The sequence below is a fragment of the Euleptes europaea genome, chromosome 21 (assembly GCF_029931775.1).
Source record: "Euleptes europaea isolate rEulEur1 chromosome 21, rEulEur1.hap1, whole genome shotgun sequence".
Taxonomy (NCBI): domain Eukaryota; kingdom Metazoa; phylum Chordata; class Lepidosauria; order Squamata; family Sphaerodactylidae; genus Euleptes; species Euleptes europaea.
The window spans coordinates 2,920,305-2,948,188 of NC_079332.1; the positions used below are offsets into that span (position 1 = coordinate 2,920,305).

Genomic DNA, 27,884 nt, shown 5'->3' on the forward strand with positions numbered 1-27,884 from the left:
TGTAGTGGTTAAGAGCAGTGGACACTAATCTGGAGAACCGGGTTGGATTCCCCACTCCTCCACGTGATGCCTTCTGGGTGACCTTGGGCTGGTCACAGTTCTCTGAACTCTTTCAGCCCCACCTACCTCACAAGGTGTCTGTTGTGGGGAAGGGGAGGGAAGGTGATTGTAAGCCGGTTTGACTCTCCTTAAAAGGTAGAGAAAGTCAGCATATAAAAACCAAGTCGTCGTCTTCATCGTCGTCATCATCTTCTTCTCCTCCTCCTCCTCCTCCTTCTCCTCCTTCTTCTTCTTCTCTTCCTCCTCCTCCTTCTCCTCCTCCTTCTTCCTCTCCTCCTCCTCCTCCTCTGTTTCTATGAAATTTGGCATTTTTTTCTTATCACACCCTTACTCCAAGGAGCTCAGGGAAGTGTGCACCCCCCCTCACACACACACACCCCTCCACTAATAAAACAACCCTGTGGGGAGGATTAGGCTGATAGAGGATGACCGGCCCAAGATCACGTAGCGAGCTTCAAACCTGCGTGTGGATTAGAACTGGCGTCTTGCAGGTCCTAACCCAACACTCCCAAGAAGCACTGGCATATTCTTCACGGACGCTCAGCTGCATCCAATGGCGCATATCCACTGGATACTAATCGTGAGTGGGGATGCCACACCACAAACGATGATAATGCTGCATGGCATTTGCTAAAAGAATCCCCCCCCCCATTTTTTTCAACTTCTCCCTTCAGATGCCTACGTAACTCTCATCCGTGCTATGAAATGCACTGGCATCTTTCAGAGAGCCTTTTTGTTCTTCTGCACAACCGTCTATCTAAAGACTGATACGTTTGCAGCGACAATCACCATGGTAACAGGGCTCTTTGCCCTAGTTATAAGGGGTGTTACTTGGGGTATTTTATATATATATATATATATATTCACACACAAAATTTTAAAGACGATGCAACTTTTTTTTTTATCCCCCCCACCCCAAAGGTTTGTGGAGCATTTTGGCAGAAGCCAGACTTCTGAAAGTTGTTTGTGCATGCTCTTTGATCTTCAGGTATTTTTTGGTTCTGATGGTCAGAGCTAGTTTGTGCAATGTGTACCCAAGGAACTGCAAATTCCTGGGTGGCCTTCTTTGGTAGTGATTGATATGTGTGTGTAGTAGGGTTGCCAACCTCCAGGTAGTAGCTGGAGATCTCCTGCTATTACAACTGATCTCCAGCCGATAGGGTTCAGCTCACCTGGAGAAAATGGAGATCTGAGGTCTGCAGCTGGATCTTGGCTTTTTGAGTTGGCAACATCTGAGGAGAGGCAAATCCAGTTCACTGGATTAGCCTCCACCGCTCATGTGGAGGAGTGGGGGGGATCAAACCCGGTTCTCCAGATCAGAGTCCACCGCTCCAAACCACCTCTCTTAACTACGACACCATGCCGGCTCTCACTTACAGCCCACCCTTACACTGGAGCCCAAAGGATGGGGGGCGGGTGTAACTTAATGCCTCAAAACTGTAGCATGGAAAGCAGACATATCTGAATTATCAAGGATGAGTATCAGAAAATAGGGGTGCTCCTGCTAAATCAGGACGGTTGGCGCGGATGCAAGAGGTCACCATTACAAGAAATTGCAGGCTCCTAGGTGGATCTAGATCTAATTATATCTCCATTGCGGCAGGCAAATGGAAGGTTCTATGGCAGTGATGGCAAACCTTTTAGAAACCGAGTGCCCAAACTGCAACCCAAAACCCACTTATTTATCGCCAAGTGCCAATACATCAATTTAACCTGAATACTGGACATTATTGCTAGGGTTGCCAGGTCTCCAGCCACCACCTGGAGGTTGGCAGCCCTAGTAGGGGAAGGGGGAGGGATGGAAAGAGAATGAAGGAACTGGGGAAGGAAGAAAGAAAGGGGGGAGGGACAGAGAAAGAAAGAAAGAAAGAAAGAAAGAAAGAAAGAAAGAAAGAAAGAAAGAAAGAAAGAAAGAAAGAAAGAAAGAAAGAAAGAAAGAAAGAAAGAAAGAGGTATGAAGGAACTGGAAAAGGAAAGAGAAGGAAGGAACTGGGGAAGAAAGGATGTAAGGAAGGAAGGAAGTGTCCTGGGTCGGGCCTCAAGCCCCACCCAGGACTTGCTCCAGGATGCACACCCGAAGTTCTCCCCACCCCTTACCGGCAGCTCTGGGGAGGCGGCGAGGCGACGGCGCGGGACGGCGGAGACGTTGGGCCCTGGTGCGGCGGCATTGGGCACCTGCTGTCGGGGGCAGGGGAGGAGGGGGCGGCAAGAGCGAGGGCGAGCGCACCAGCACTTGCGACCCCGCCAGCCTGCGGGCGACCTTAGGGGGCGGGGAGGGAGAAGGCAGAGGCGACGCAGCCACGCCCAAGCCGGAGGACACGAGGGTGGCTCCGGCTACCCCACAAGCTTACCACAGGAGTCAGGGACGAGCGCGAACGGGGGAGAGGGGGAGGACGGCGGGAGATGGCAGGCCTTTCTCCGGCGGACGCGCAGCTGTTGAGGGGCCGCCTGGCCCTCCATGAGCGCCCGGAGGAGGAGGCGGGCAAAAATGGCAGGGGGAGAGGCGCCTGAGGAGGGGGACGGTGGCGGCTGCAGCCTGGAGCTGGACTGCTGGGAGCCGCCTGAGGGGGACAAGGAGGAGGAAGGCAGTGATGAGGAGCTGCTGCTGGAGCCTAGAGGAGGAGGCCCCGCCTCATTGCTGCTGGCCTCCCCGCCGCCTATCAGCTGTTGCGGGGCAAGAGTGGGGGAAGAGGAAGAAGCCAGCCGCGTGTGTGGCAGGAAGCTGACCCGCCGACGCACGGACGGTGGGGGGGGGAGCTCAGCTGAGAGAGGGAGGGGCACAGACGACCCAGGAGGCCTTTTGGAGCTCACCCACGCGTGCCGGCAAAGAGGGCTACGCGTGCCGGAAGTGGCACGCGTGCCATAGGTTCGCCAACACGGTTCTATGGTTTATGAATTTGTCTTAATCTGATAATAATACAATTGCTTTTCCCACGTAGTTCAAGCTCACATCGTTCTTTAAGAAAGAAATATGACCTGTAGGCCGCTGAACAGCTTTCCGTGAAAGAGGAGCATTTTGGAAGCATTTTGATGAATAGTAGCTTTGTGGCTCTTTCTAAGGTGGAACCAGAAATACATTTTGCAACCCGGTGTGGTGGACTGGCTGGGATACGAGACCAGGAACAGGGAGGCCCAGGTTCAAGTCCCCAGAGGTTGATTTTAAGCCAGTTGGACTTCCTGCCTACCCTACCTCTGAGGGTTGTTGTGAGGATATTCTCAGGACCAACGATACATGGATTCACGCCCTACCCCACAGTGTGCTTACTTCCCGGTAAGTGTGCTGAGGATTGTTAGTCTTGTAATCTTCAAAGCGCTATTTCTGAACTTTGTTAATGGGGAGGGGCCATAGCTCAGTGGTAGAGCCTCTGCTTCATGCAGAAGGTCCCGGGTTCAACCCCCGGCATCTCCAGTTAAAGGGACTAGGCAAGGAGGTGATGTGAAAGACCTCCGCCTGAGACCCCGTAGAGCCGCTGCCAGTCTGGGTAGACAATACTGACCCTTGATGGACCAAGGGTCTGGTTCAGTAGAAGGCAGCTTCACGTGTTCAATAGAGAAAGCAGAAGAGAGCCATTTTTAAAAATCTATTTTCATTCTAATCAATGTGTCTGATTTGATTTACAAACACAGGAAATTCAAGTTCTATTCTTAGCGTCTATTGTGAAGGCACCCTTGCAAGCACTTTGAACGACTCCAATGTGGCATATCTCTTGGCAAAGGTTTATTGAAATTTGGCTGGGCGGGGGGCAGGTGGGGAGTGGAACAGGCTCCAAAATGAGTCCGTTTTTATGTGCGTTCAGTTCCTGATGCTCTCTCTCAGCCAGCTGGTAATAAATACCATCATCAACTGCAGGTGCATCAGTGCCATTAAAGAGGTAAAGGTCCCCTGTGCAAGCACCGGGTCATTCCTGACCCATGGGGTGACGTCACATCCCGACGTTTGCTAGGCAGACTCTGTTTTACGGGGTGGTTTGCCAGTGCCTTCCCCATCATCTTCCCTTTACCCCCAGCAAGCCGGGTCCTCATTTGACCGACCTCGGAAGGCTGAGCCAACCTTGAGCCGGCTACCTGAAACCGACTTCTGTCGGGATCGAACTCAGGTCATGAGCAGAGCTTGGACTGCAGTACTGCAGCTTACCACTCCGCGCCACGGGGCTCCTCCCATCAGTGCCATTACTGCCAATGAAATATCCAAGATCCCAACCCAGGGCAGGGGCCTTTGAAATATGATGACTGAAGGAAGTGGAACTGGAGGCAATTGGACTCTATGGCATTGAAGTCCCTCCCCAAACCCTGCCTTCCCCCCAAAACCTCCCGCCAGTAGCAAAGAGGGACCTGGCAACCCTACCTTGGAGGTACATAAGATTAAATAGCAGTTTAATAGCCAGGCAACTGCTTGGAAGGCTGAACCAAGATGGCAGCAGCACACAAGGGCGGGAGAAGTCACAGAAGGGCAGCAGGGACTACTGGTTGGAGCAGTGGTGTGTGTCGTGGGTACTTGACGCTCGCATTTGGCTGTTAGACTCTTCAGGTCCAAAGAGTACAAGTGACCGCCTTTGGGTCCTCAACATCCAGCCTATGAGAGACGTTGGTCCCAGACCCCATCAAGAATAGAAACAAAACCCGCACCCTTTTGGCTTCTGTTCTGTTCCTCCTTCGGAAATTGCCTGTGGGCTGATGAATTGTTTCTAGACGCTTTTTCCGGAGAGAGGTCAGCGAAGCAACGGTGTTAAGTGGAATCCGATGGCGTTGGCAGTCACAGAAGGCTCAACGGGGTTGGCAGGGTTAAGGCTGAGCTTTCCTCTTTGTTTGGTTTCTCCCGCTCTGGCTTTCGTGAAGCGGGAAGCCATCACGGGCAGACTGCGTTTCAATACTGGGGACGGGCAGGAGCACAGGGAAGGTTTTGTCTTTTTCTTGAACAGAATGAAAAGAAAAACAGACAGCAAATACCTAACGCAACAATTGCCAGTTTTTTTGCAGGGCAGGAAACCAACAAACGTGACAACAACAAAATACTACCAAAAGCAGGAAATCACAATGTTTTTTTTTTTTTTAAGCATGAGCAACGTAACCTTCCTGATGTTCACAATTTGCAGACTTTTCAGCAAAGTGGATGCTGCCTTGACGCATTCAAAAGGGTTGTTCCACTCAAAATGCGTGAGATCTAGTGGCGGCTGACTTGACAACCCATACTGGGCAGGAATAGCCGAAAGGTGTTCATTTGAGGAACAAGGCCTCTTCTCCTGATTGCATCAGGAGGAAGCACCTTGTATCGAAGGAAGGCGCCGCTGTTAGTAGGACATACCTGTGGGATCCAACTGACTGGGAGAGGCAGTCCGGAAGAGGCAGTCCGAAAGGACCACAGTGGTTGAGCCTGGAAATAATTTTAACTCTTTGCACGTTTAATGACCTTCCATACGTTATTAGCCCTGGAAAGGAAGAAAGTCAAGGCTGCTAGCGTCAGCTAGATGCAAGCCTTCTTCTTCTTCTTCTTCTTCTACACATGAACACATGAAGCTGCCTTCTACTGAATCAGACCCTTGGTCCATCAAAGTCAGTATTGTCTACTCAGACTGGCAGCGGCTCTCCAGGGTCTCAGGCAGAGGACTTTCACATCACCTACTTGGCTAGTCCCTTTAACTGGAGATGCTGGGGATTGAACCTGGGACCTTCTGCATGCCAAACAGATGCTCTACCACTGAGCCACAACCTCTCCCGTCGTCGTCTTCTTCTTCTTCTTCTTCTTCTTCTTCTTCTTCTTCTTCTTCTTCTTCTTCTTCTTCTTCTTCTTCTTCTTCTTCCCTGCTTTCGGTCAGCATATAAAAACCAGCTCTTCTTCTTCTTCTTCTTCTTCTTCTCCTCCTCCTCCTTCTTCTTCCTCCTCCTCCTCTACTTTTTCCTCTGATGGTTGACTCAGTTGCTGGTAGGATGAAAGAGGCTTTCAGCTAGGCTTGCCAATCTACAGGTGGTGGCTGGAGATCTCCCGCTATTACAGCTGATATCCAGGCAACAGGGATAGGTTCACCTGGAGAAAGTGGCTACTTTGGAAGGGGGACTCAATGGCGTTATATCCCACTGAACTCTCTCCCTCCCCAAACCACGTCCTCCTCAGGCTCCACCCCCCAAATCTCCAGGTATTTTTCAGCCCGGAGCTAGCAACCCTACTTTCAGCACGAGCTACATCCATCGAGATAAAAGGGTGCAAAAGATGGTTCCCGTCCTCTCTCGGGTGGACCTATTTATGTTAGTCAGAAGCTAGAAGAAGCTGGATCTGAGCGCGATGGCTCTCTGATGAGTGTGCGTGTACACTCTTCTTTATTTGGGTGGTTTATGCACGTGTTCTGTGATAGGTAACATTAATAATGCTAGCAGGGTTGGGGTAGGCTGCGGGACTGCGATGTACTCTTTCTGAGCACCCGAGGACAGCCGGGCTGTCAGTATGTCATCTGTAATCTTCCTTTGCCTAATCAGCTGCGTATTGTTGTCTCTGTGTCACTCCGGAGTGGCCCGAGATTCATTCTATTCTGAATCCAGTCTCTCAAGGGTTTATGATAAACAGACCTATTTATTCACAGTAAGGTTTGGGGGTAATTTTTTTTTTTTTTTTAAGTGAAACGCTATCTGCAAAGAGCATTTCAGCTTTGGGCTTGGGGGATTTTAACCAACGGTACCTCACGCATGGATTTAAACTTGTGCATGGGGAGAAAAATTTAAAATCTACCTAGAGGGGATTTGAGGGCAGAGCATCATGTAACACCCCAAGAGGCCCGGAAGGGTCTTTTCTCTGAGCTTTCTGGCATGCTTTTTATTTATTTATTTTTTAATCTATTTAGTAAAATTTACAATTATACAAGGAGCCCCGTGGCGCAGAGTGGTAAGCTGCAGTACTGCAGTCCAAGCTCTGCTCACAACCTGAGTTCGATCCCAACGGAAGTTGGTTGCAGGTAGCCGGCTCAAGGTCGACTCAGCCTTCCATCCTTCCAGGGTCGGTAAAACGAGTCCCCAGCTTGCTGGGGGTAAAGGGAAGATGACTGGGGAAGGCACTGGAAAACCACCCTGTAAAAACAAAGTCTGCCTAGTAAACGCTGGGATGTGACTTCACCCCATGGGTCAGGAACGACCCTGTGCTTGCACAGGGGACCTTTACCTTTGCTTACAATAATACAACATTAAAAAAACACATGCGTTTTGCTGAATGTGTGTTTGATCCTGGCTGAATCCTGGCTGAAACAGGGAATAAAGGAGGCTAAAGCGACCATGCGTTTTCGCCCCATGTCTATTGTTGCTGCAGTTTATGGTAACTGCAATGTTTGGGGATTTAATCATCTTCCCCTAGCTGTATGGGCCCCATATCTGTATCAATGTTATGACATTTAGAATCCATCTGTTCTGCATCTGATATAGTAACTTCAGCCTCCTCATTCAAAATACCATCATCAGCATTTTAATCTGCTGTATCACAGCGTTCGGTTCGTTCAGCTCATTTGTATCTTAGTTTCTCCTCTGTGGGTTACCGACGCATCTGTGCGCATTGATAAAAAACGCTGCGAAAGAGCTACCTCGGTACGATCTTACCCTGATTCCGGTGAAGATCCTTTCTGTGTAGTATACTACCGATGCACGCATGCGCTCCTGTGCGTTGTTCAAACGCCACTAGAAAAAGAAATTTCGGTGTGATTGTACATTCAACCGCATTAAGGCTGCCTTCTATAATCAGTAATGCAGAGATAGCCTGATCTGGTCAGATCTCAGAAGCTAAGCAGGGTCGGCCCTGTCAAGTATTTGATGGGAGACCTCCAAGGAATACCAGGGTTGTGACGCAGAGGCAGGCAATGGCAAACCAGCTCTGTTAGTCTCTAGCCTTGACAACCCCGCCAGGGGTTTCCATAAGTCAGATGTGACTTGACAGCAAAAATTTAAAAAATGCAGAGATAGGGATGAGATGAACAAATGCAGTGGTGGTGTGAACCATCGTTTGCCCCATATATTGGAGACGGTGGCACAGTTTTTAAAGTGGGTAGCCGTGTTAGTCTGTTTGCAGTAGTCAAAAAGGGCAAGAGTCCAGTAGCACCTTAAAGACTAACAAAAAAATTTTCTGGTAGTTTTTAAAGATTGCTATAAAAGTCCACCAATCAGTTAATTAGATGGCGGTACCTATTAACAGCACCACTCGATACAATTGCCTTTTAACCATTTTGTAAAGGCTACGCTAATATTTCTATTCCTTTTGTAACCTTCTGTGCTGTGACTTTATGCCAATAAAGGAATTATGATGATGATGATGATGATGGCTACTAGTAAAAATGGATACTAGTCATGATGCATGCCTATTCTCTACAGTCTCAGAGGAGCATGCCTATGCTATTAGGTGCTGTGGAGCACAGGCAGGATGGTGCTGCTGCAGTCGTCTTGTTTGGGGGCTTCCTAGAGGCACCCGGTTGGCCACTGTGTGAGCAGACTGCTGGACTTGATGGGCCTTGGTCTGATCCAGCAGAGCTTTTCTTATGTTCTTATGTGGTGATGGCTACTATCTTGGAAGGCTTTAAGAGGGGAGGGGACATGTTCTTGGAGGAGAGGGGTATCCATGGCTAGCTACTAGTCATGATGCATATTAGTCATGATGCATACCTGTTCTCTCCAGAATCAGATGAGCATGCCTATTATATTAGGTGCTTTGGAGCACGGGCAGGATAATGCTGCTGCAGTCGTCTTGTTTGTGGGCTTCCTAGAGGCACCTGGTCGGCCGCTGTGAACAGACTGCTGGACTTGATGGGCCTTGGCCTGATCCAGCGTGGCCTTTTTTATGTTCTTAAATAGTTTTAAAAATGGAAAATTGGAGGACTCTTAACGTGGCCGTGACACACGGCCAGGTAATTCAGAACTCCTAAGTCTGATGGAGGAATCTAGTCAGAAGCATCCAGATGTGATCTTAATTGGTATGTGAGCTCATGCAAAAAGATACTCTTTTCTAGGATGTGGGCTCAAGGCTACGTAGTGATTCTCATGTCTGGTGCTGACTCCCGCCCCCTTCATTTCTGCATGACCGTCTTTATCTGCTCAGATTGCAGCTCTTGTCTCCAATTAATGGCGTCTCAGGATCTTTGTCTTCCTTTGCACATGGACATCATAGACCGCTGTGCAACATTATCAGCATGAATCTCATTTGTTTACATATATATGTGTGTGTGTGTGTATGTATAAAAGGGCTGAGTTCTAGCAAGTAATGCTTAAGTTTCTTCTGCTGGATGTTATTCCTATAATTAGGTAACTAAATTTAGAGGGTAATTGTGGCAGATTTCACAAGCACTTCCTTGTGGGCCGCCCAGACCACTGAGTGCAACCCGTGCCCTACAATTAATGCGGCCGCAGGTGCCACTTGACAAGACCTCCCAACCTGACCTCCCGATTCTTCCTTAACAACCAGCAATCTGTCACTGGAAGGGATCGGCCAAGTTCAGTAGCTCATTTCTCTACAGGTCTCAATACCGTCAACCTCCACACCCGGGGAGATGCTTATCCTATTAAGAGAATCATTTTCCTAATTTATTCTTGGTTACTAAATTCCTAATTGTATAATTAGGCATTAGGTTTCTTTGTTGTTGTCTCTATATGGTAACTATAGGCTTACAGATTTAACTGTGTCCCACCCCCCCCTTTCATTTTAGGAGAAGCTTGGCATAAAAATTGAAGATAGTTTTAGGGAGGGGAGGATGTAGAACGGTTATGTCTGTGCCCCTAAAGTGGGATATGTTCATACTGATCCGCTGACTCCATTCAGTAGGGTTCACTCCGAAGTGAGTATGCACTACCTCCTTAGTGTGTCTTCAGATAGCAACTTCCTACCATCATAGTAGAGAAAGTTGACATATAAAAATCAGCTCTTCTTCTTCTTCCTCCTCCTCCTTCTCCTCCTCCTCCTAACTCACCTTGGCTGTATGGGGGAGTCTTTGTGGGGAATCCTCCTCATCCCAGACTAGGGCTGGACGATCAGGTTAGATCCTAACAGAGGCAGCTGCCTTGAACTCCAGTGCTTTTAAAATGATAAAGGACAGGTGGTGGCAATACAGTACAACAGTACATGGTGGCAGTAGGGTTGCCAGGTCCCTTGTTGTATCCCATTGGGAACGGTTAACTCAGTTGAAACGTCTGTACAACTATGTTGGATTTAGAAAATATCCTATTATTGGAACCTAAAAAGTGAAGTCTTCATAGTTGGTTTGCATCCCGGCTGGGAGATTGATATTGTGTTTGGAAGTACGGGTGAATATTTTGAAATACCTGATTGAACGGAACTGAAGAAGAAACTAGAAACGATCGTCTTCCTTTTCACCTTGATATTATAAAGTTTTGAACACTGTCTGTGTAGCGACTGTGGATCTTTGTACCCAAGAGGACTATTGAAATTGTAACTGTACATTATTGTATATAGCTTGTGTGTTTCATCTTGTTTCTTCTTGCACTGAATACACCTTGTTATACCATGAATGTTGTTCATGTGGCTTCATTGTTAAATCTTCTTGTTATCAGCCATTCCTGCAGTACCTGGAGGTTGGCAACCCTAACATGGCGGCAAGTGCAAACGCATTTGAACTTTTGGGCCCACCCCTATCAGCAGCGGAAGAATGATACTTAGGATAATAAACTGGCTGCAGAGCAGAAAGCGTTAGGCCTTACATTTCCAGAGATTTTACTGCTGCAATAAAATTAAAGCCTGTCAGGTTTTTCAGACACTGAGGCTTGTCTTGTTCCGGTGACTTTATTCTGCGCCAAGACAGTCCAAGACATCCTTTAAAAAAAAGAAAGAAAGAAAGAAAAAGAAAGAAAATACATTTCTGGGAAAGATTTTGACATGTGCCTTTGCTCTAACTAAGATTCACGGTTGCCTTGCTGGTTTCCTGCGCCGGTGGAATCCAAACAGCTAAATCGTTGGAGGGAAGATTAGTCTTTTTGCTTTGCTTTGTTATTTTTTTGGGGGTAAGACGTTTCAAGGTTCCACAGAGGTGTGTGTTTGTGCGCACGTGCCGAGAAGAAGCAGGGTTGTTGGTCCGCATCAGCGTTTCTGGAAGGGAAACAGCTGGGAGGTGAAGAGGAGGTCCCTCTGTCGTAAGGCCCTTTATTTGCAATCTTTTGACCCTTGTCTTTCTTGCCACCGTGAAATCATCCAACATACCGAATAAATGTGGGTAACGGATCCAGCGCAGGCGTTCTAACAATGAGCAGAAGCAATTTAGAAGGGGAGACGGGATTTTCACAAAAAAAAAAAGCTTCGCCCTTCGCTATCTTTCATGCATTTAGTTATGGGCTAGCAAATGGTTGTAGTTTCTTTCGATGTTTGTATTTTCGTCACTGGTTTTGATGCTCCATTTTTATTTTTGCTGCTGTTCATTCTGTGGATTCATTGAGCGTCATCGACTCTAAGAGTGCAGGTTACAGCTAGGATTGCCAACTTCCGGGTATCATCTGGAGATCTGCTATTACAAGTGATCTCCAGCCGACAGAGATCAGTTCCCCTGGAGAAAATGGCCATTGGACTCTATGGCACTGAAGCCCCTCCCCAAATCCCGCCCTCCTCAGGCTCCGCCCCCAAAACCTCCCTCCGGTGGCAAAGAGGGACCTGGCAACCCTAATTACAGCATCCCCTACCAATGCCGCTGGAAGACCTCCAGTTAGGGTTGCCCGGTCCCTCTTCTCCAGGTTTTTGGGGTGGAGCCTGAGGAGGGCGGGGTTTGGGGAGGGGAGGGGCTTCAGTGCCATAGAGTCCAATTGCCAAAGCGGCCATTTTTCTCCAGGTGAACTGATCTCTATCTGCTGGAGATCAGTTGAATTAGCGGGAGATCTCCTGCTACTACCTGGTAGTTACGCAATAGTAAACACCTATGCTGCAAAATGTGTATCACAAACCAAAGTACAGCACGAGGCTCAAGTAATAAAACTGTCGATATTGCAAGGCTGTCAGATTAGTCTGACAGGTGCATGGTAGATCAGATGGATCTGAAATGATGCAATCAGCCTGGAAACTCCCTGGAGAGCGAGAGGGAGCTGACCTGATCCGGTTATGACCAGTAGGCTGATGCAATGCATGAGCAATGTCATGATGACTAGGCATCTGCTGTGTTTGGTGGCTGCGACCATCAAGTGTATATAATGGAGTGAAACTGAAGCTCAGTGTGCAATGCTATGAGCGGAGTGAGTGTGACAAGTATTTGTATTGTATCTTTGCACTGTAAAATAAACTACACTTTTCTAAGTAGCAGAGGACCTTTCTGATGGTGTTATCCTGGACCGACTGCCAATCCTCTGGCATCCGCGTCATAAACAAGCAAGAAACTGCCTGGCAGTTGGCAACCCTACCTCCAGCGAGGGCAAAACCCTTTCTCCCAGCATCGCTGGTTTAGTTGTTGAGCTGTTCTTGCGGTTAGGAAGTTGCTCATAACGTTCAGCTGAAATCCACCCATCTGTGACTTGCCCTTTGGAGGAGCACGGAGCAGGTCTTCTTCGCCCTCTTCCATGAGAGCCTTCAGGCATTTAAAGGACACCGTCACGTCTTCTCTCCGTCTTCTTTTCTTCAGGCTAAACATAGCCCGTTACCTTCAACCTTTCTTCGCAGGGTTTTATTTTCCAGACCCCCCCCACCCCACGCACCGGTCACTGCCCTCCTAGGAACCTTTTCCAGTTTCTCTCTGCCTTTCTTGCGGTGTGCCATTTGTATTGTGTGCGCACACCATGGGGTTTTCTGTTCACATTATGTGATATTTATGAGTACAGCGTACATCCTTGATGCCTGTGGTACCTATAGACTGTACAGAGATGATTTATTAATGCACAAATGATGCTGGGGGGAAAATGTGTTTGTTTTACAGGGGAAAAACGTTATGGTACAGTAGGGTTGCCAAGTCCCTTTTCACCGTCGGCGGGAGGTTTTTGGGGCAGAGCCTGAGGAGGGCGGAGTTTGGGGAGGGACTTCAATGCCATAGAGTCCAATTGCCAAAGCGGCCATTTTCTCCAGGTGAACTGATCTCTATCGGCTGGAGATCAGTTGTAATAGCAGGAGATCTCCAGCTATTACCTGGAGGTGTGTGTGTGTGTGTATGTGTATGTGTATATATATATATATATATATATATATATATATATATATATATATATATATATATATATATATATATATATATATATATCCAGATCAGCATAGAACAGAACTCTGTTAATTAATTAATTTACTAAAGCAACATAACCCTCCCAGGAAACCAGGCTGCTTACAAAAAACACCTAAATAAAGCTTAAATAACAGTTTAAAGGGATACATGTCAACTGAAATAAAACCGAGGTGGTTCTGAAGCCGCTGGCCATAGGCTGTGAGCCACCGGCTAAGATCCCTTTAGCTCGCACTACAAGACTTGTGCCTTTGCTTTAAGTACCTGCAGGCGGGAGGGAGACGAACGCTCGGCAGGACATACTGTAGCTGGCAAGATGTTCCCCAAAATGCCCTTGCTGTGCTCAAGGAGCCCCTGGCCATGCCCGGGCTTTAAGTACCTGCAGGCAGGAGGGAGATGAACGCTCAGCTAGAGGTTCTGCAACTGGCAAAACGTCCCCAGTTTCCTCAGAAAGGATCGTGCAATTGACAAGGCGCTCTCTTTTTTAGCATTTATGTAGGGCATGTTTTTATAGGACAGGGAACGGCTTTCAACAGTTTAAAGGGTGTGGGGAGGGGTGGGGGAGAATGGTGGATGAAATCATGGTGAGGAATGGCCGCGCTCGGGGAAACAGCATTGCCGGCGGAGGAATGGAAAAGGAGCTTTTCCGGGGGGTTAATTGCTGCGGGGAAACGGCTTTTTCTGGTCTGATAATTTCTGTGCGGTGGTAGCGTGGCAGATTTTAAAATGCACTTCTGCCTTGATTTCTCTGAAGAATGTGTGCTTTCAGTAGCCAGGGATAACAGTGCAAGAGGAACCGCTGAATTATGCTGCCTGAACCCTTGTCAGGGATGCTTGAGGCTGGTTGGACTACATGGCCTGCATGGCCCCTTCCAACTCTGTGATCTTTGCCCCACCACCTCCTTGTATCTGGTCAACCTGCTTGGGTAGAAAAGTAATACATTGATTATGAAAGAGCGTGCTTGATTCATACGTAGCTTTCCCTGGTATGACACGTGCCGTGGTTAAGAGCGGTGTTTTGGAGTGGTGGACTCTGATCTGGAGAACCGGGTTTGATTCCCCACTCCTCCACATGAGCAGCGGAGGCTGATCTGGTGGACTGGATTTGTTTCCCCACTCCTGCACACGAAGCCAGCTGGGTGACCTTGGGCGAATCACAGCTCTCTCAGCCCCACCTACCTCACAGGGTGTCTGTTGTGGGGAAGCGAAGGTGATTGTAAGCCGGTTTGAGTCTTCCTTAAGTGGTAGAGAAAGTCAGCATATAAAAACCAACTCTTCTTCTTCTTCTTCTTCTTCTTTTTCTTCCCTGCTTTCGGTTTTCATGCCACCTAAAGAAGCAAGTCATGTTTAAAACATGTATATGGCCTTCATAATTCAAACGATGTGCCGAATTTTGTACGTGGGGACTCTTTCTTTGAATTCAAAAATATCTGGCAGGCTGCATCCCTAAGAGGTCAGGTTTGAACAGCTGCTATTTGAACGCTTGCAATCTTCTTATGCCGTCCCCTCTTGTCCACCCACTATCGATCTGGTGCATGTGATGGGTTGAGCAAGCTTCGTAATCTGTGCGGATGTGTTGTATTTAACGCTATCCCATTCGTTCCTCTGTGATAACTTTCCACATTTAGTGCGAGAGATTTGGGCCATCAGGCAAAGGACTGGGTCCACGGAGACAGAGAAGGCCTGCGGATTGAGAAATCTGAAATTATTCCCAGAACCAACCTTTATACTGTCTAGATTCAGAAGGTTTCAAATAAGAGGAAATTGGTTCTAGTGGTAATTGTTAATCTCTCGTTGAAGCCCTGGTCTCAAGATGTGCTTATTTTTTCTATAGAATGGGAAATGAATGTTTATTTTATGCTATATATTTCATAAAGCATACCTAGCCCCACCCAGCATGGTCTCCAGGCTTACATAGAATATCAACAAACCAGAGCAGTGTAGTGTTTAGAGTGTAAAACTGGGATCTGGGAGACCCAGGTTTGAATCCCCTCTGAGCCATGGTAACTTGTTGGGCGACCACCATAGTCCAGTCATTCTCTCTCAGCCTAACCTTCCTCATGAGTTGGTTCTTGAGAGGATGAAATAGAGGAGGGGAGAATGAAGTTGTAAGCCACTAGGGGTTCCCATGGGGGAGAAAAGTGGGGTATAAATATCTCACTAGAATTATCAAAATGCACAACTACATTCGTGTCTTAGTAGTATGGTTGAAACCAAACCGCCAGCATTGAAGCAGCAATAGCAACGTCTCCCCCATCCAAGAAACATGGCCATTAAAACTATTGAAAGCTTAGCTGAAGTGGACGGACTTCTCCTGATGCCTAAAACTAGGGTTGCCAACCTCCAGGTTCTATCTGGAGATCTTCTATTATAACTGATCCCCAGCTGATAGAGATCAGTTCCCCTGGAAAAAATGGACACTTTGCCAATTGGACTCTATGGCGTTGAAGTCCCTCCCTTCCTCAAACCCCGCCCTCCTCAGGCTCCGCCCCAAAAACCTCCCGCCAGTGGCAAAGAGGGACCTGGCAACCCTACCTGAAACACACCATATCTAAGGAGGGAATTCGGTAATCAGAGTTCAGTCATAGGAACAGGCCTCTCTCCAGTAACCACCCGCCTATATTCCAAACTCGGGGGTTCCCAAAGATGGACTTCATTAGAGACCAGTTGTCCTGGAGATCAGTTGTAATAGCGGGAGATCTCCAGCCACCACCTGGGGGGTTGGCAACCTTAACCATAAGACACTACGGTTTATAAATCTGGGCTCTACAGAGTTCAACACCGAGTCTATTAACCACGGTATCTTGTGAGAAAAAAATCTTACTGTTGACAACCTAGTTGAAGATGGATACCTTTTAGGTGGGGATGCAATCAGTAACGAAGCCAAATGTTCTCATATTAGGTAAATACAGAAAACGGCCTCATTTGGGGTGGCGGGAGGACTGCAGGTGACAGATTACTTTTCTCTTCTTTTCATCTGTCAAGTCAGACTAGCAAAGTAGTTAACATATTTTACCATAATATTAGAGACAGTTTAGCATTAAGAAACCATTAAAAAATTTAAAAAAAATATTTCTCGGAGGTATTAATTAGGGAAATTTTGCTCTGTGCTCATAAACCCTTTATGCTTTCCCAACTAAGGAGGCCATTTTCATAAATAATTCGAAATGTTTGCCGTTCTGATTGCAAAGGACAAGAATTTTAAAGGCCTGGAGGGAAGGGGGATTAAAGATAAAGAGTAAAAGAGCCATATCAGTCTCAGCACACACACACTCACACACCACTGTTTTTAAACAGAGACTGTGCAAGTGAACCTAATTATTGCTGAGATATGGGGTGAGGAATTTGAAATTATCCACGGATCCAACTTCTGTATTACTTGGATCCAGCAGGGAGAGTTTTCAGATAACAGTCCCCTGCCCTTGTGCAATCAAACCATTTATGGTTGGACCAAATTCGGAGCAGGGCTTGAACTACTCACGTGGCAGAATGATAGGGTTACCAGGTCCCTCTTCGCCACCGGTGGGAGGTTTTTGGGGCGCAGCCTGAGGAGGGTGGGGAGGGCTGCCAATCTCCAGGTGGCAACTGGAGGTCTCCCACTATTACAACTGATCTCCAGGTGACAGAGATCAGTTCCACTGGAGAAAAAGGCTGCTTAGGCCATTGGACTCTACGGCGTCCCTCCCCTCTACGGCGTCTGTATTTAATGAGGTCGTCTTCCGATTTTAAATGGAGCCATTATAATGACAGCAGTAGCTACCGTACAATAATTAAAGGTGTGCGGATGTTGCAATAGATCATTGCGGCATCCTGGGCAATTTCAGGTTCTCCGGATCTCACCTTTAGGGACTGCAGAAAAACCAGCTCACTGTGTCCGATTGTTCCAGGGAATGGGGTTCAGACCCAAGCCAATTTCCCCCTAATTCATTCCTTTTGTTGTTTCATAATTTCGTGCTGTGCTGTGACCCACTCCTCTTTAATTCTAGTTTAACTAGGAGGGTTTCTAACATTAATTCTGGAATTGGAGTATGGACATCGTGCCTAGGGTTGCCAGGTCCCTCTTCGCCACTGGTGGGAGGTTTCTGGGGTGGAGCCTGAGGAGGGCGGGGTTTTGGGGAAGGGAGGGACTTCAGTGCCATAGAGTCCAATTGCCAAAGCGGCCATTTTCTCCAGGGGAACTGATCTCTATTAGCTGGAGAGCAGTCGTAATAGCAGGAGATCTCCAGCTAGTACCTGGAATTTGGCAACCCTACCAGCAACCCTGTTTCAGCATGCTTCTAGTGCATGGAACAGAAATGTACTTTAAAAAAATGGCAGAATTGCCCTTTGCATGTCAATGTTTTCAACAGAACGACTTAGCAAAGGGCATCAATTTCCTCCACAAAAAGAACAAGTAATGCAGAGCAGAAGGGATGTGGGGGGAAAAGGGAACTTTATGGCCTTTAAAGTTGAATCGCTGAAGCAAGCGGTGGAAGACACCTATTAGATGATTGGATTTCGCCAGTACTGGATGATTTCCTAATTGGCAATTAGGGTCGCATTTGTCTGCCTTTTAGATCATTTCACCATCACCTTTTTTTCCCCCTCCGTTAGAGAAATGAAAAATGCTGCAGGCAGTTTTTGTTAATGCGATAGCTTTGTAGCTGGTAGAACATCTGCTCCCTTGATTGACTCTTGAGGAGAGCGTCTTGAGTGAATTATGTTGGAACAAGATACTGAAGGAAGACGGGTATCCATGTCGTCCCCCCCTTCTATTGTATAAAATTAGAAATAAGCAGGTTCCCTCATTCATTGTTTCAGAAGGTAAGATTTATGCCATGTTCCACTCCTCCTGAAATCTGACATCTCTAGGATAATTTTTGAAACAAATCCCAAATCTGAAGCTGCCTTACAGGTAGGGTTGCCAACCTCCAGGTAATAGTTACTAACAAAATAATATACTGCTACGTCTTGTATCCCTACGGGAACCAGTTGACTATCCTGATGTAAGAGACGACTGAATACATAATTGAATAATATTACATGTCTAAGAATCGTTGTGGAATTGGATTAGAAGTGGGACTGAAGAAGAATTTGAAACGGCCGTATCCCCTTCTGCTTGGCTTGGCGGTACCGTTTTTGGACCTCCCCTTCTACTTTCTGGATGGTATCTATCTATCTATCTATCTATCTATACATCTATCTATCTATCCATCCATCCATCCATCCATCCATCCATCCATCCATCCATCCATCCATCCATCCCTCTCTCTATTGGAATTAGGATAGTAGAGTCTTTCATATGTATATTGTGATGTGTCACACTGGGTTTTTGTTATTGTAGCACTTAATATATAATTTTGCACTTTGTTGTACGTGGTTGCTCCTGTGCTGATTTCCAAACCTCCAGGTAATAGCGGGAGATGTCCCGCTATCACAACTGATCTCCAGCCGATAAGAGATCAGTTCACCTGTCCCCTAGGGTTGCCAGGTCCCTCTTTGCCACTGGCGGGAGGTTTTTATGGTGGAGCCTGAGGAGGGTGTGGTTTGGGGAGGGGAGGGACTTCAATGCCATAGAGTCCAATTGCCGAAGTGGCCTTTTTCTCCAGGGGAACTGATCTCTATCTAGGTTTGCCAACCTCCAGGTACTAGCTGGAGATCTCCTGCTATTACAACTGATCTCCAGCCGATAGAGATCGATTCCCCTGTAGAAAATGGCTGCTTTGGCAATTGGACTCTATGGCATTGGTCCCTCCCCTTAAACCCCTCTCTCCTCTGGCTCCGCCCCAAAAAACCCCTCCGGTGGCGAAGAGAGACCTGGCAACCCTATCTCTAGTTGTAATAGCAGGAGATCTCCAGCTAGTACCTGGAGGTTTTGGCAATTCAAAATAAAAGCACCAGCAAAATTACACACATAGGTAACAATAATGCAATTGCTTTAAAAAAATATATTCATTCAACTGTGGTTCTAATTGATACAAACAAATTGAGCAAACAACTCAGTAGTAGTTTACAAATGGTCCAGTAATGACCCCAGTACAGAAACGCAAGGCGTTAAGAAATTAATTAATTAATTAATGGCAGGCAAATTGCTCAGTACTTGAGAGTTCATACACATAAAGTGCAAATGCAATAAATTAGGCAGCGGAGACCGGACGTGTAGCAATGGAGATCCGGTAAAATTCCATTTCATACGATACTTTTTCAAGCTTTATAAGTCCTTCAACGCTGTGAAGAAAAAATGCATGACTAAAAATTGCCTATTCGTTGCCACAAAAAAATGCATATAAAATACAGAGGCACATAAATATAAATACAGAATTACAATCAAACATACCATTCACGCTGGGAAGGAGTATGCCTTCCTTGTATGCATGGACGGCAAAGTAAGACGTCTGAATGCTTACAATCGCCCCATGATTTAAAACCGGATCTCCATTGCAATTTTTTAAAAGCAATTGCATTATTGTTACCTATGTGTGTAATTTTGCTGGTGCTTTTATTTTGAATTGCCAAAACTTTCCAGTAGCACTAATAGCCTGCTTTTGACTAGTACCTGGAGGTTGGCAACCCTACTTGCCCCTCATTGTGTAAACTAGAAGATATGTCCAAATTAGATTTGGAGGATAAGTTTCAGGATTTGCAGTTTTGAAAGTTGCCGCTTGCCCAAAGCGTTGAGGGCAAGGCAGGCCACAAGTCAAATCCTGAAATTAAATTTGCGCCCCCCATTTTAACATCTCCGATCTCGTAAAAATGCTTCGCTGTTGCTGGCTGCCTCTGCTCTATACTTTTTTCTCCCCTGTGATTCATTTTCACTCTCTGTGTAATGGAACAAAGGTGAACTCCATCTAGAAGTGCAAATGTGGTTTTTTCCCCCCTTCCTGGTGTGCCATGACCTAAGTATTAAGGAACATAACAAATAATTAGCGCCTGTGTGGCTAGGAGTCATACCTCCATATGCTGAATTTCAATTTAACTTCAAAGTACATGCCGCTATGGCACAATGCGAGGGTTCCTTCACTAAGAGAGGTTGAGTAAGTCAACGTAATGTTACTATGGGCATTTGAATGGCTGACATAGAGAGGAGCTGTTGGACTAGTATTATACACCGATGTGACTGCTAGCATAGGGAAACGAGAGAAAAATCTTAGCTTTAGCCCCCTCCCCCCCCTTTTTTTTTTTGCAGTATTGATGGATTTTTTGGGGTTGAGGTCGGCGAGGCTGAGAAAACTGTGACTGGCTCAAATGGCAGAGGCGAGATTCGAACCAGGGTTTTCCCAGATCCTCTTTAACCAATTCTCCGCGCGGGCCCTCCGCATCTTGCGGCCGTGGACTGTCTAAACAAGTTGCGTTATTTGCAAAAAAGCCGTTTTTTGTGTGTGTGGCCTGTCCTGAATCGACTGCTCCTCACTTTCACATAGGGTTGCCAACCTCCAGGTAGTAGCCGGAGATCTCCTGCTATTACAACTGATCTCCAGCCGATAAGAGATCCGTTCGCCTGGAGAAAAGGGCCGCTTTGGCAATTGGTCTCTATGGCATTGAAGTCCCTCCCCAAACCCCGCCCCTTTCACACAGGGTGTCCTTGAGTTCTTATATTATGGAAGGCAGAGAGAGAAAGATCTCTGCCTCTCCACACCTTACCTAGCTGTATAATCCTCTCTCCTGTCCCCTTTAGTCAGCTGTTTGCTAAACTGAAAAGCCCCAAACCCTGGAGCCTTTTCCATGCCAGTTTCATGTTTTTTTGCAAACCTGCTGGTTTGCTTTTTGTATGCAACCAACACTTAGAAGAAACAACCTTGGCTTCCCCCCCCCCCTTTCGTTTTTTCTCTTCCCCTCGCCCTTCCCTGCAAATCCACTCAGCTTGGTTAGCTATCTGCAGACGGACAAGTGCCCAGCGTCCCCGGCAATCCTGCCTCCCTTTGCAGGGGCATCGGGGGCGCTGCCAGAGTGGGGACAGTTCCCTCCGCGGGGATAGGATGGCTGCCTCGTCCTGCTGAGCTTTCCCCTCTGCCTACTCGTCATAATCCTACATTTGATGCTGCGGGAGTTAATGAGATTGCCACCAGTTCAGCTTTCTAGCTCTGTTAAAGGGGATAAGCAGGAACCAAATGCCCTTCTGTGATTCTCACGTGTAGCTTAGATGCTACCTGTGGCTCGACAGCTTTGGCCTGTACAAATCTCTCAGCATGCGGGTGTGCCAAGAAGGGTATGTGGTTGAATGAAAACCTCCGAAGGGGATGGAATTGTCCGAAGTGCAAGCTGGAAAAGAAGCCGTATTAAGCCGTGGGAGAGCACGGGAACATTCAGGGAGCGGCGGTGCGCCTCCAAAGGAAATGTGCTCGGTCTCCATGCCAGTCCTGAGTTTGTTGAGTGCTCCCTCGCATTTATCTTGTGTCCTTCCTCCAATGGGATGGTCGTGGTGTATGGTTCAGGTCTCCCTGTCTCAAAAAAAAAAAAAAAGTAATCGTTGAGCTAGAAAAGGTGCCGAAAAGGGAAATCGAAACAACGGAGAGGTCAGAACACCTTCCCTGCGAGGTGAGACGAAAGAGATCCGGGTCTTTTGTCCGTCCTGAATCAATTTAATTGGTCACCACCAAGTTCTAGCATTATGGGAGAGAGCGAGAGAAAAGGTTTTCTCTCCATTTTCTCCAGATTATGCATAACGTTATAAACACCTATCATGTCTTACTCCACTGGTTATTTGAGTAAGGCATGATAGGTGTCTATAAGGTTATGCATAATCTGGAGAAAGTGGAGAGAAAAGCTTTTCTTCTTTCTCTCTCTCTCTCCCTCAAAGACAAAACTGAATTAGGCAGAACTGGGGGGGGGGGGGTTTTCACTAAATCTGGTAACTAGGCTTATCAGATTGATCTTCCCTCAGTTCCAAGTTCCCCCACCGCTGTTCAGCAGGAGCAAAAATGGAGAGTGGGTAGCACTGTTGCATGAGTCTCACAGCCACATTTCTGGTTGTACCTGGAAGGGACATCTTGATTCTCTAGGAATTCCCCAAATCTGTATGGTTTTTACCATAGAGATCGAGGCATTCCTAGAGCAGCACAGCATCAATTCGATGTACAACAGGAAGTGATATCATGCATGGTTGCTCTGACCTCCATTTTTGCTCCAGCTGGAGAGAAGAGCCCAGCTGGGAATCCTACTGGTTACGTCTCTAGTTGGCTCGTGCCTTTGCCCTGTGGAAAGGGCAAGTGGCCTGTTTAGTTTAGCTACACCTACTGTCCCCTATAGAGGGTTCTTTGACCTAATGCAAAGATGGGGAGGGGTCTCCAGACCAAGTCCTATGAGGAAAGGTTGAAGGAGCTGGGCACGTTTAGCCTGGAGAGGAGAAGACTGAGGGGTGATATGATAACCATCTTCAAGTACTTGAAGGGCTGTCATATGGAGGATGGTGCCTAGTTGTTTTCTGTTGCCCCAGAAGGTCGGACCAGAACCAACAGGTTGAAATTAAACCAAAAGAGTTTCCGTCTAGACATTAGGAAGAACTTTCTAACCGTTAGAGCGGTTCCTCAGTGGGACAGGCTTCCTCGGGAGGTGGTGAGCTCTCCTTCCCTGGAGGTTTTTAAGAAGAGGTTAGATGGCCATCTGTCAGCAATGCTCATTCTATGACTTTGGGCAGTTCATGGGAGGGAGGGCATCTTGGGCATCTTCTGGGCATGGAGTAGGGGTCACTGGGGGTGTCGGGGGGAGGTAGTTGTGAGTTTCCTGCGTTGTGCAGGGTGTTGGACTAGATGACCCTGGTGGTCCCTATTCTATGATTCTATAATGCTGCATTGGTTTAATGAGTGGGATGCAACATTGATGTTGAACCCTAACAGGTGACTCCCCTCCCATTTTCTTTCCTGCAGATGCAACACAGATGAATAATGTGGTGCCGACCTCTCCCCTCCTTCAGCTAACACATCCGCACTCCTATCCAAGCATGGGGCAGATCACAAACCCGTATGAACAGCAGCCTCCAGGAAAGGAACTGAACAAATACGCTTCTCTAAAGGCAGTGGGTAAGGAACAAGAAGGCCATTTCCCCCCCTCCCTTCCAGTTTGGTTTGCCTGTCTGCCCTTCTTACCAATTTAGTACTTGGCTCCTAAACTCAAGGGAAACATAGCCTTTCCTGAACCTCTGGGTTTTATTGGGCTGGGTCCTATGTGTCCGTTCCGCTAAAGGGGAGGCTTCCGACTGGCTCAGGGAGTTTTTCTACCTACACAATACATTCTGTATCAGGCTCCTTGAGCCCGAAGGAACTGCCTCCATGAACTGAATGGATCTGCTGGATCCAGCACTTGGCTGCAACGCTGAGACGTCTGTTGACGACGGTGTGACATTTCTCGTTTTGTTTCTATGTCAAGGAGACCCAGGGGTCATCTTGGAGGACCTGCTTTTGTATGTAAAACCAGTTTATCTTCGGAGACTTGTTTAGGAAGTGCCGGATGCCTAGGGTTGCCAGCCTCCAGGTGGTGGCAGGAGATCCCCCGCTGTTACAACTGACCTCCTGTCGATAGAGATCAGTTCCCCTGGAGAAAATGGCCCCTTTGGCCATTGGGCTCTCCCCTCCCCAAACCCTGCCCTCCTCAGGCTCCGCCCCAAAAACCTCCTGCTGGTGGCAAAGAGGGCCCTGGCAACCTACAGATGCCTGCTATGAAGTTTTCGTTTGTTGGTTCATTCTGCCCGCATCCCCAGGGCAACTTCTATCTCTCTAAGATTAATTCCCAAAATTGGCTTAGGTACAGTTTGCTGCAGATTTCTCTCCCCTTGGTTCATTCGTGCCTTTTCTCTCCACCTGCTCCCATGCGTTACTGGTGTGCATGGATGCATTATACGCCACTGCAAAAAAATCAGTGTGGATACAAATACACTGGGGGGGAACCCACAAAGGAGCCGAGAGAACTGAAAATGTGGAGCCCCTCGCATGCGCACTGCTCTGTGTAAAACTCGGCAATCACATATAAGCTGGGAAGATTGTGGTGCCATCCAATAAGTAAGACTAGGAAATTCAGAGCCCCAACACCCTGGGAGAAATGTGTATGGGGAAAATCTCTTGAGCATCCCTGCCCTTTCTGCAGATTTCTTTACACGCTGGGGGAAGCCTCACCAAGGTCCTGGGAAAATGAACCAAATACTATTGATTGGATGTAAGCTTAGCCTAGAGCTTCCTTCGATGCTTGCAGTTGTTTCAGTACTTTCTAAATAATCAGCCATTGTTCGAGTCCTGCGGGTGCTGTCTGGCCTTTTACAAGTGGAAAGGGATTGGCTGGATATTAGGGAAATTTTTTAAAGTAAGAGTTGTTCAGCAGTGCAGTCGGCTGCCTAGGGAGGCGGTGAGGTCCCCCTCGGTGGCAGGCTTCAAGCAGCATCTGGACGAACACTTGTCAGGGATGCTCTAGGCTGATTGAGCAGGGGGTTGGACTTGAAGGCCTGTATGGCCCCTTCCAACTCCATGATTCTATGATGGGAACAGATAAGATAGAAGTCCCTGAAGGGTAGTAGGATGGGCAGGTGAGCTGAAGAAGCAGGGAGGCCAAACCCAGAGAACCAAATTTCACATATTTGATTTGGGTGTTGATTTCTGTTCACATAGATAAGTCATTCTGGGACATGGTAGTCAGTTAAAGAGTTTAGCATCCTTTTTCCCCCCTTTTTTTCTTTTTTTAAGGAGATTGCTGTTCAGCCTTCAGCAAACTCAATATAGAGCTTGGTTTCCCAAGACTGGCACGGCCCGTGGTAATTTGTGACATGCAGTCCCTGCAATTTCATGGAAGGCTTGCACTAAAGAGAAATGCGGTCTAAGGAGCTGCCAAGGAGGAAATGGAGATGCTACGATTAATTAATGGTTATGCCAAAAGAGCGCTGAAGGTCTCTTTCGGCTCATGGGGGGGGGGCAAGGTCCATTATTTACCTTTTGTTTAAACAGCAAAAGTTCTTATGTAGATAAACACTTCCCAGACAGCAATGGGTGAGTTTGCTGTGCCTCGCCTCCTAATTAGCTTCAGTTTTCCCGAGCTTTTTTTCTGAGAGCTCTTGGGGAAAGGTTGAGAGGTCTTTTCGAGAGTCCTCCAAGAGCCCTCAGGAAAGGCACCTCTGGTGGCGCGAAGGAAGGCTGGTTTTGAGCAGAAGCAACGTTCTTCTGTAGAGCGTGCCTGTTAAAGTGCCGTCAGGTCGCTTCCCACTCATGGCGACCCTCTGAATCAGTGTCATCCAAATCGTCCTATCCTTAACAGCCTTGCTCAGATCTTGCAAACTGAGGGCCGTGGCTTCCTTTATAGAGTCAATCCATGTCTTGTTGGGTCTTCCTCTTTTCCTGCTGCATTCGACTTTTCCTAGCACAACTGTCTTTTCCAGCGACTCTTGTCTTCTCATAATGTGACCAAAATACGATAGTTGAGTCATTTTAGCTTCTAGGGTCAGTTCAGGCTTGATTTGATCTAAAACCCACTGATTTGGTTTTTTTTTGGCAGTCCACGGTATCTGTAACACTCTCCTCCAACATCGCATTTCATTTTGGCTTGCCTCATTTTAGGGTTTCCTGTAGAGACCTTCAGTGAATCTATCCAGGTTCTGTGTGTTCTGTGATTTGGCATTCCGGCTTGTGGGAAAGTTGATTTTCTCTCCTCACTGGGTTGGATCCTACAGAGGCCCTTTTAGTTGGAGGAAAGCTCTTGGGCTAGTAGAATGAATGCAGTGGATCAAACCCAGTTACTGTACGATGACTGTGTGCATTGTCTTAACTGAAAAGTATTCTGTTTGGAGCGAACGTTCACATGAAACTGCCTTCTACTGCATCAGACCCTCGGTCCCTCAAAGTCAGTATTGTCTACTCAGATCGGCAATGGCTCTCCAGGGTCTCAGGTAGAGGTCTTTCATATCACCTAGTTGCCTGGTCCCTTTAACTGGAGATGCTGGGGATTGAATCTGGGACCTTCTGCATGACAAGCAGATGCTCTGCAAACTCAGCCACAGCCCCCTCCCTTAGCCACACACATATACAAACTACACACATATGCACACACAAACACGCACACAGAGGTATGTTGCCCTCCTTCGAATCATTCGAAATCCTTGCTGTAGTAACCAATCACACTTGTTTCTTTTGTTTATTTTACTTCATTTGTGGCCCACCTTTCTTGCTGGGACTCAAGGTGAATTACAAAATATATTTTTAAGAAATTCAATCAGGCGGCAATAAGATATCTAATAAACAACGTTTCGGGACTTGAAGAACATCTGGAAACCATGCAGATAAACAAGCAAAAAAGACAGAGCTTTTTTTTTTTTAACCAAAGCTGTAAAAGAAATGTTTTGAAATACGTGAGCCAAAACTCTCCACTCCCAGACTGTTTTTTTTTATTACTGACATGATTGCGGGTCCCTTTGGAACCATCTCCAGTGCTTTATTATTCATATTCAAAAGTGCAAAAAGTGTTTTTTTTCTGCATGAATTATTCTTATTTCCTGATTCATCAAGCTTTTTTTTTTTTTTTAAAGAACTCCCACACTTAAATGGTCGACGTGCACGCATTCTCTAATGATGTGTGCCTCGGTAGTGTGAGGTAGGGGGCTAAGAGAGCTCTAAGAGAACTGTGACTAGCCCAAGGTCACCCGGCTGGCTTGGTGTGGAGGAGCGGGGAAACCAACCCTGTTCTCCAGATTTGCCTCCGCCGCTCATGTGGAGGAGTGGGGGAATCAAACCTGGTTCCCCAGATTACAGCCCAACGCTCCAAACCACCGCTCTTAACCACTACACCACGCTGGCCAGTGAAGCTAGAACTGAGCTTGGCAGGGGAGGGCAGCTCCTGGTCCCTTCCCATGTAATTTCCAGCTGCTGACCAGGGTGGCACCCTTGGCATGTGCCTTGGCAGCTATGCCCACTGCAGGGGCTGTGCTTGCAGTTAGCTCCACGCTTTGGCACCTCACGGAGGGACCTGGGGACGCGGCAGGAAGCCTTTGAGAGTGTCATCAGAGAATGGCACCGAGAGGATGTCTGAACAGATAAGGAGGATTACCAGGCATGCCGAGACTTAGCATCAAGAGAAGGTATCCAATTGAGCGATATGCACAAGTATTTAAGCAGCCTTTTGTACGGCCTAAGCCTGAAGTGGACGTTTAATAACTCTTTCCAGTTGCTAATATTTCAAGAGTTTCAATCTGTTTAATGACGTTTTCCTTAATTGCATGGATAAGAGTCGAGGCTGGGTGGACTTTATTCTAATCGTTACTGATTCCGGCTAAGATTGACTAATTGGCGTTGGACATTAGCCCTTGCTGAGCTACAGTAGCGGTTTCTTTATTTTCTCAGCGAGGCGACTCTGAAAGAAGGCAAATGACTGACCCCCCCCTTGCCCCCAAAGCCCAACTTTATCCCTGATGGGGGACTAAGGGTGACCAGCAATTAATTAGAAGTGCTGCCATATTGTTCTGAACTAACCAGGGGCGGTCTTAAACAATGGACAATACGGGCAGCTGTCCTGGACCCCACGCCGGGGTGGGTCATGTGCCCACGGCCCCAGCCAACTTGAAGGCAGCAGCCCCTTATGAATGTCTAGGGCTCTCGCAGCTGGTTTCTGGAGCCAGTGGCACCTCCCGCCCATCCTGCATGGGGTGAAGGTTGCCCCTTTCTTGGACTCTGGCGGCAGGGGGCCCTGCAGAAGTAGAGAAGAAGAGTTGGGGTTGTTGTTTTTTATATA

At 47.3% G+C, this 27,884-nt stretch overlaps 1 protein-coding gene across 1 annotated transcript in view; it reads left to right on the forward strand.

The window, feature by feature from the left end:
- Nucleotides 1-27,884, forward strand: part of SHISA9 (shisa family member 9) — a 135,952-nt gene that overhangs the window by 96,741 nt on the left and 11,327 nt on the right. The window contains exon 3 of the mRNA XM_056866205.1: nt 23,054-23,206. Within this exon, the coding sequence (XP_056722183.1) occupies nt 23,054-23,206 (153 nt within the window). The remainder of the gene's footprint in view (nt 1-23,053; nt 23,207-27,884) is intronic.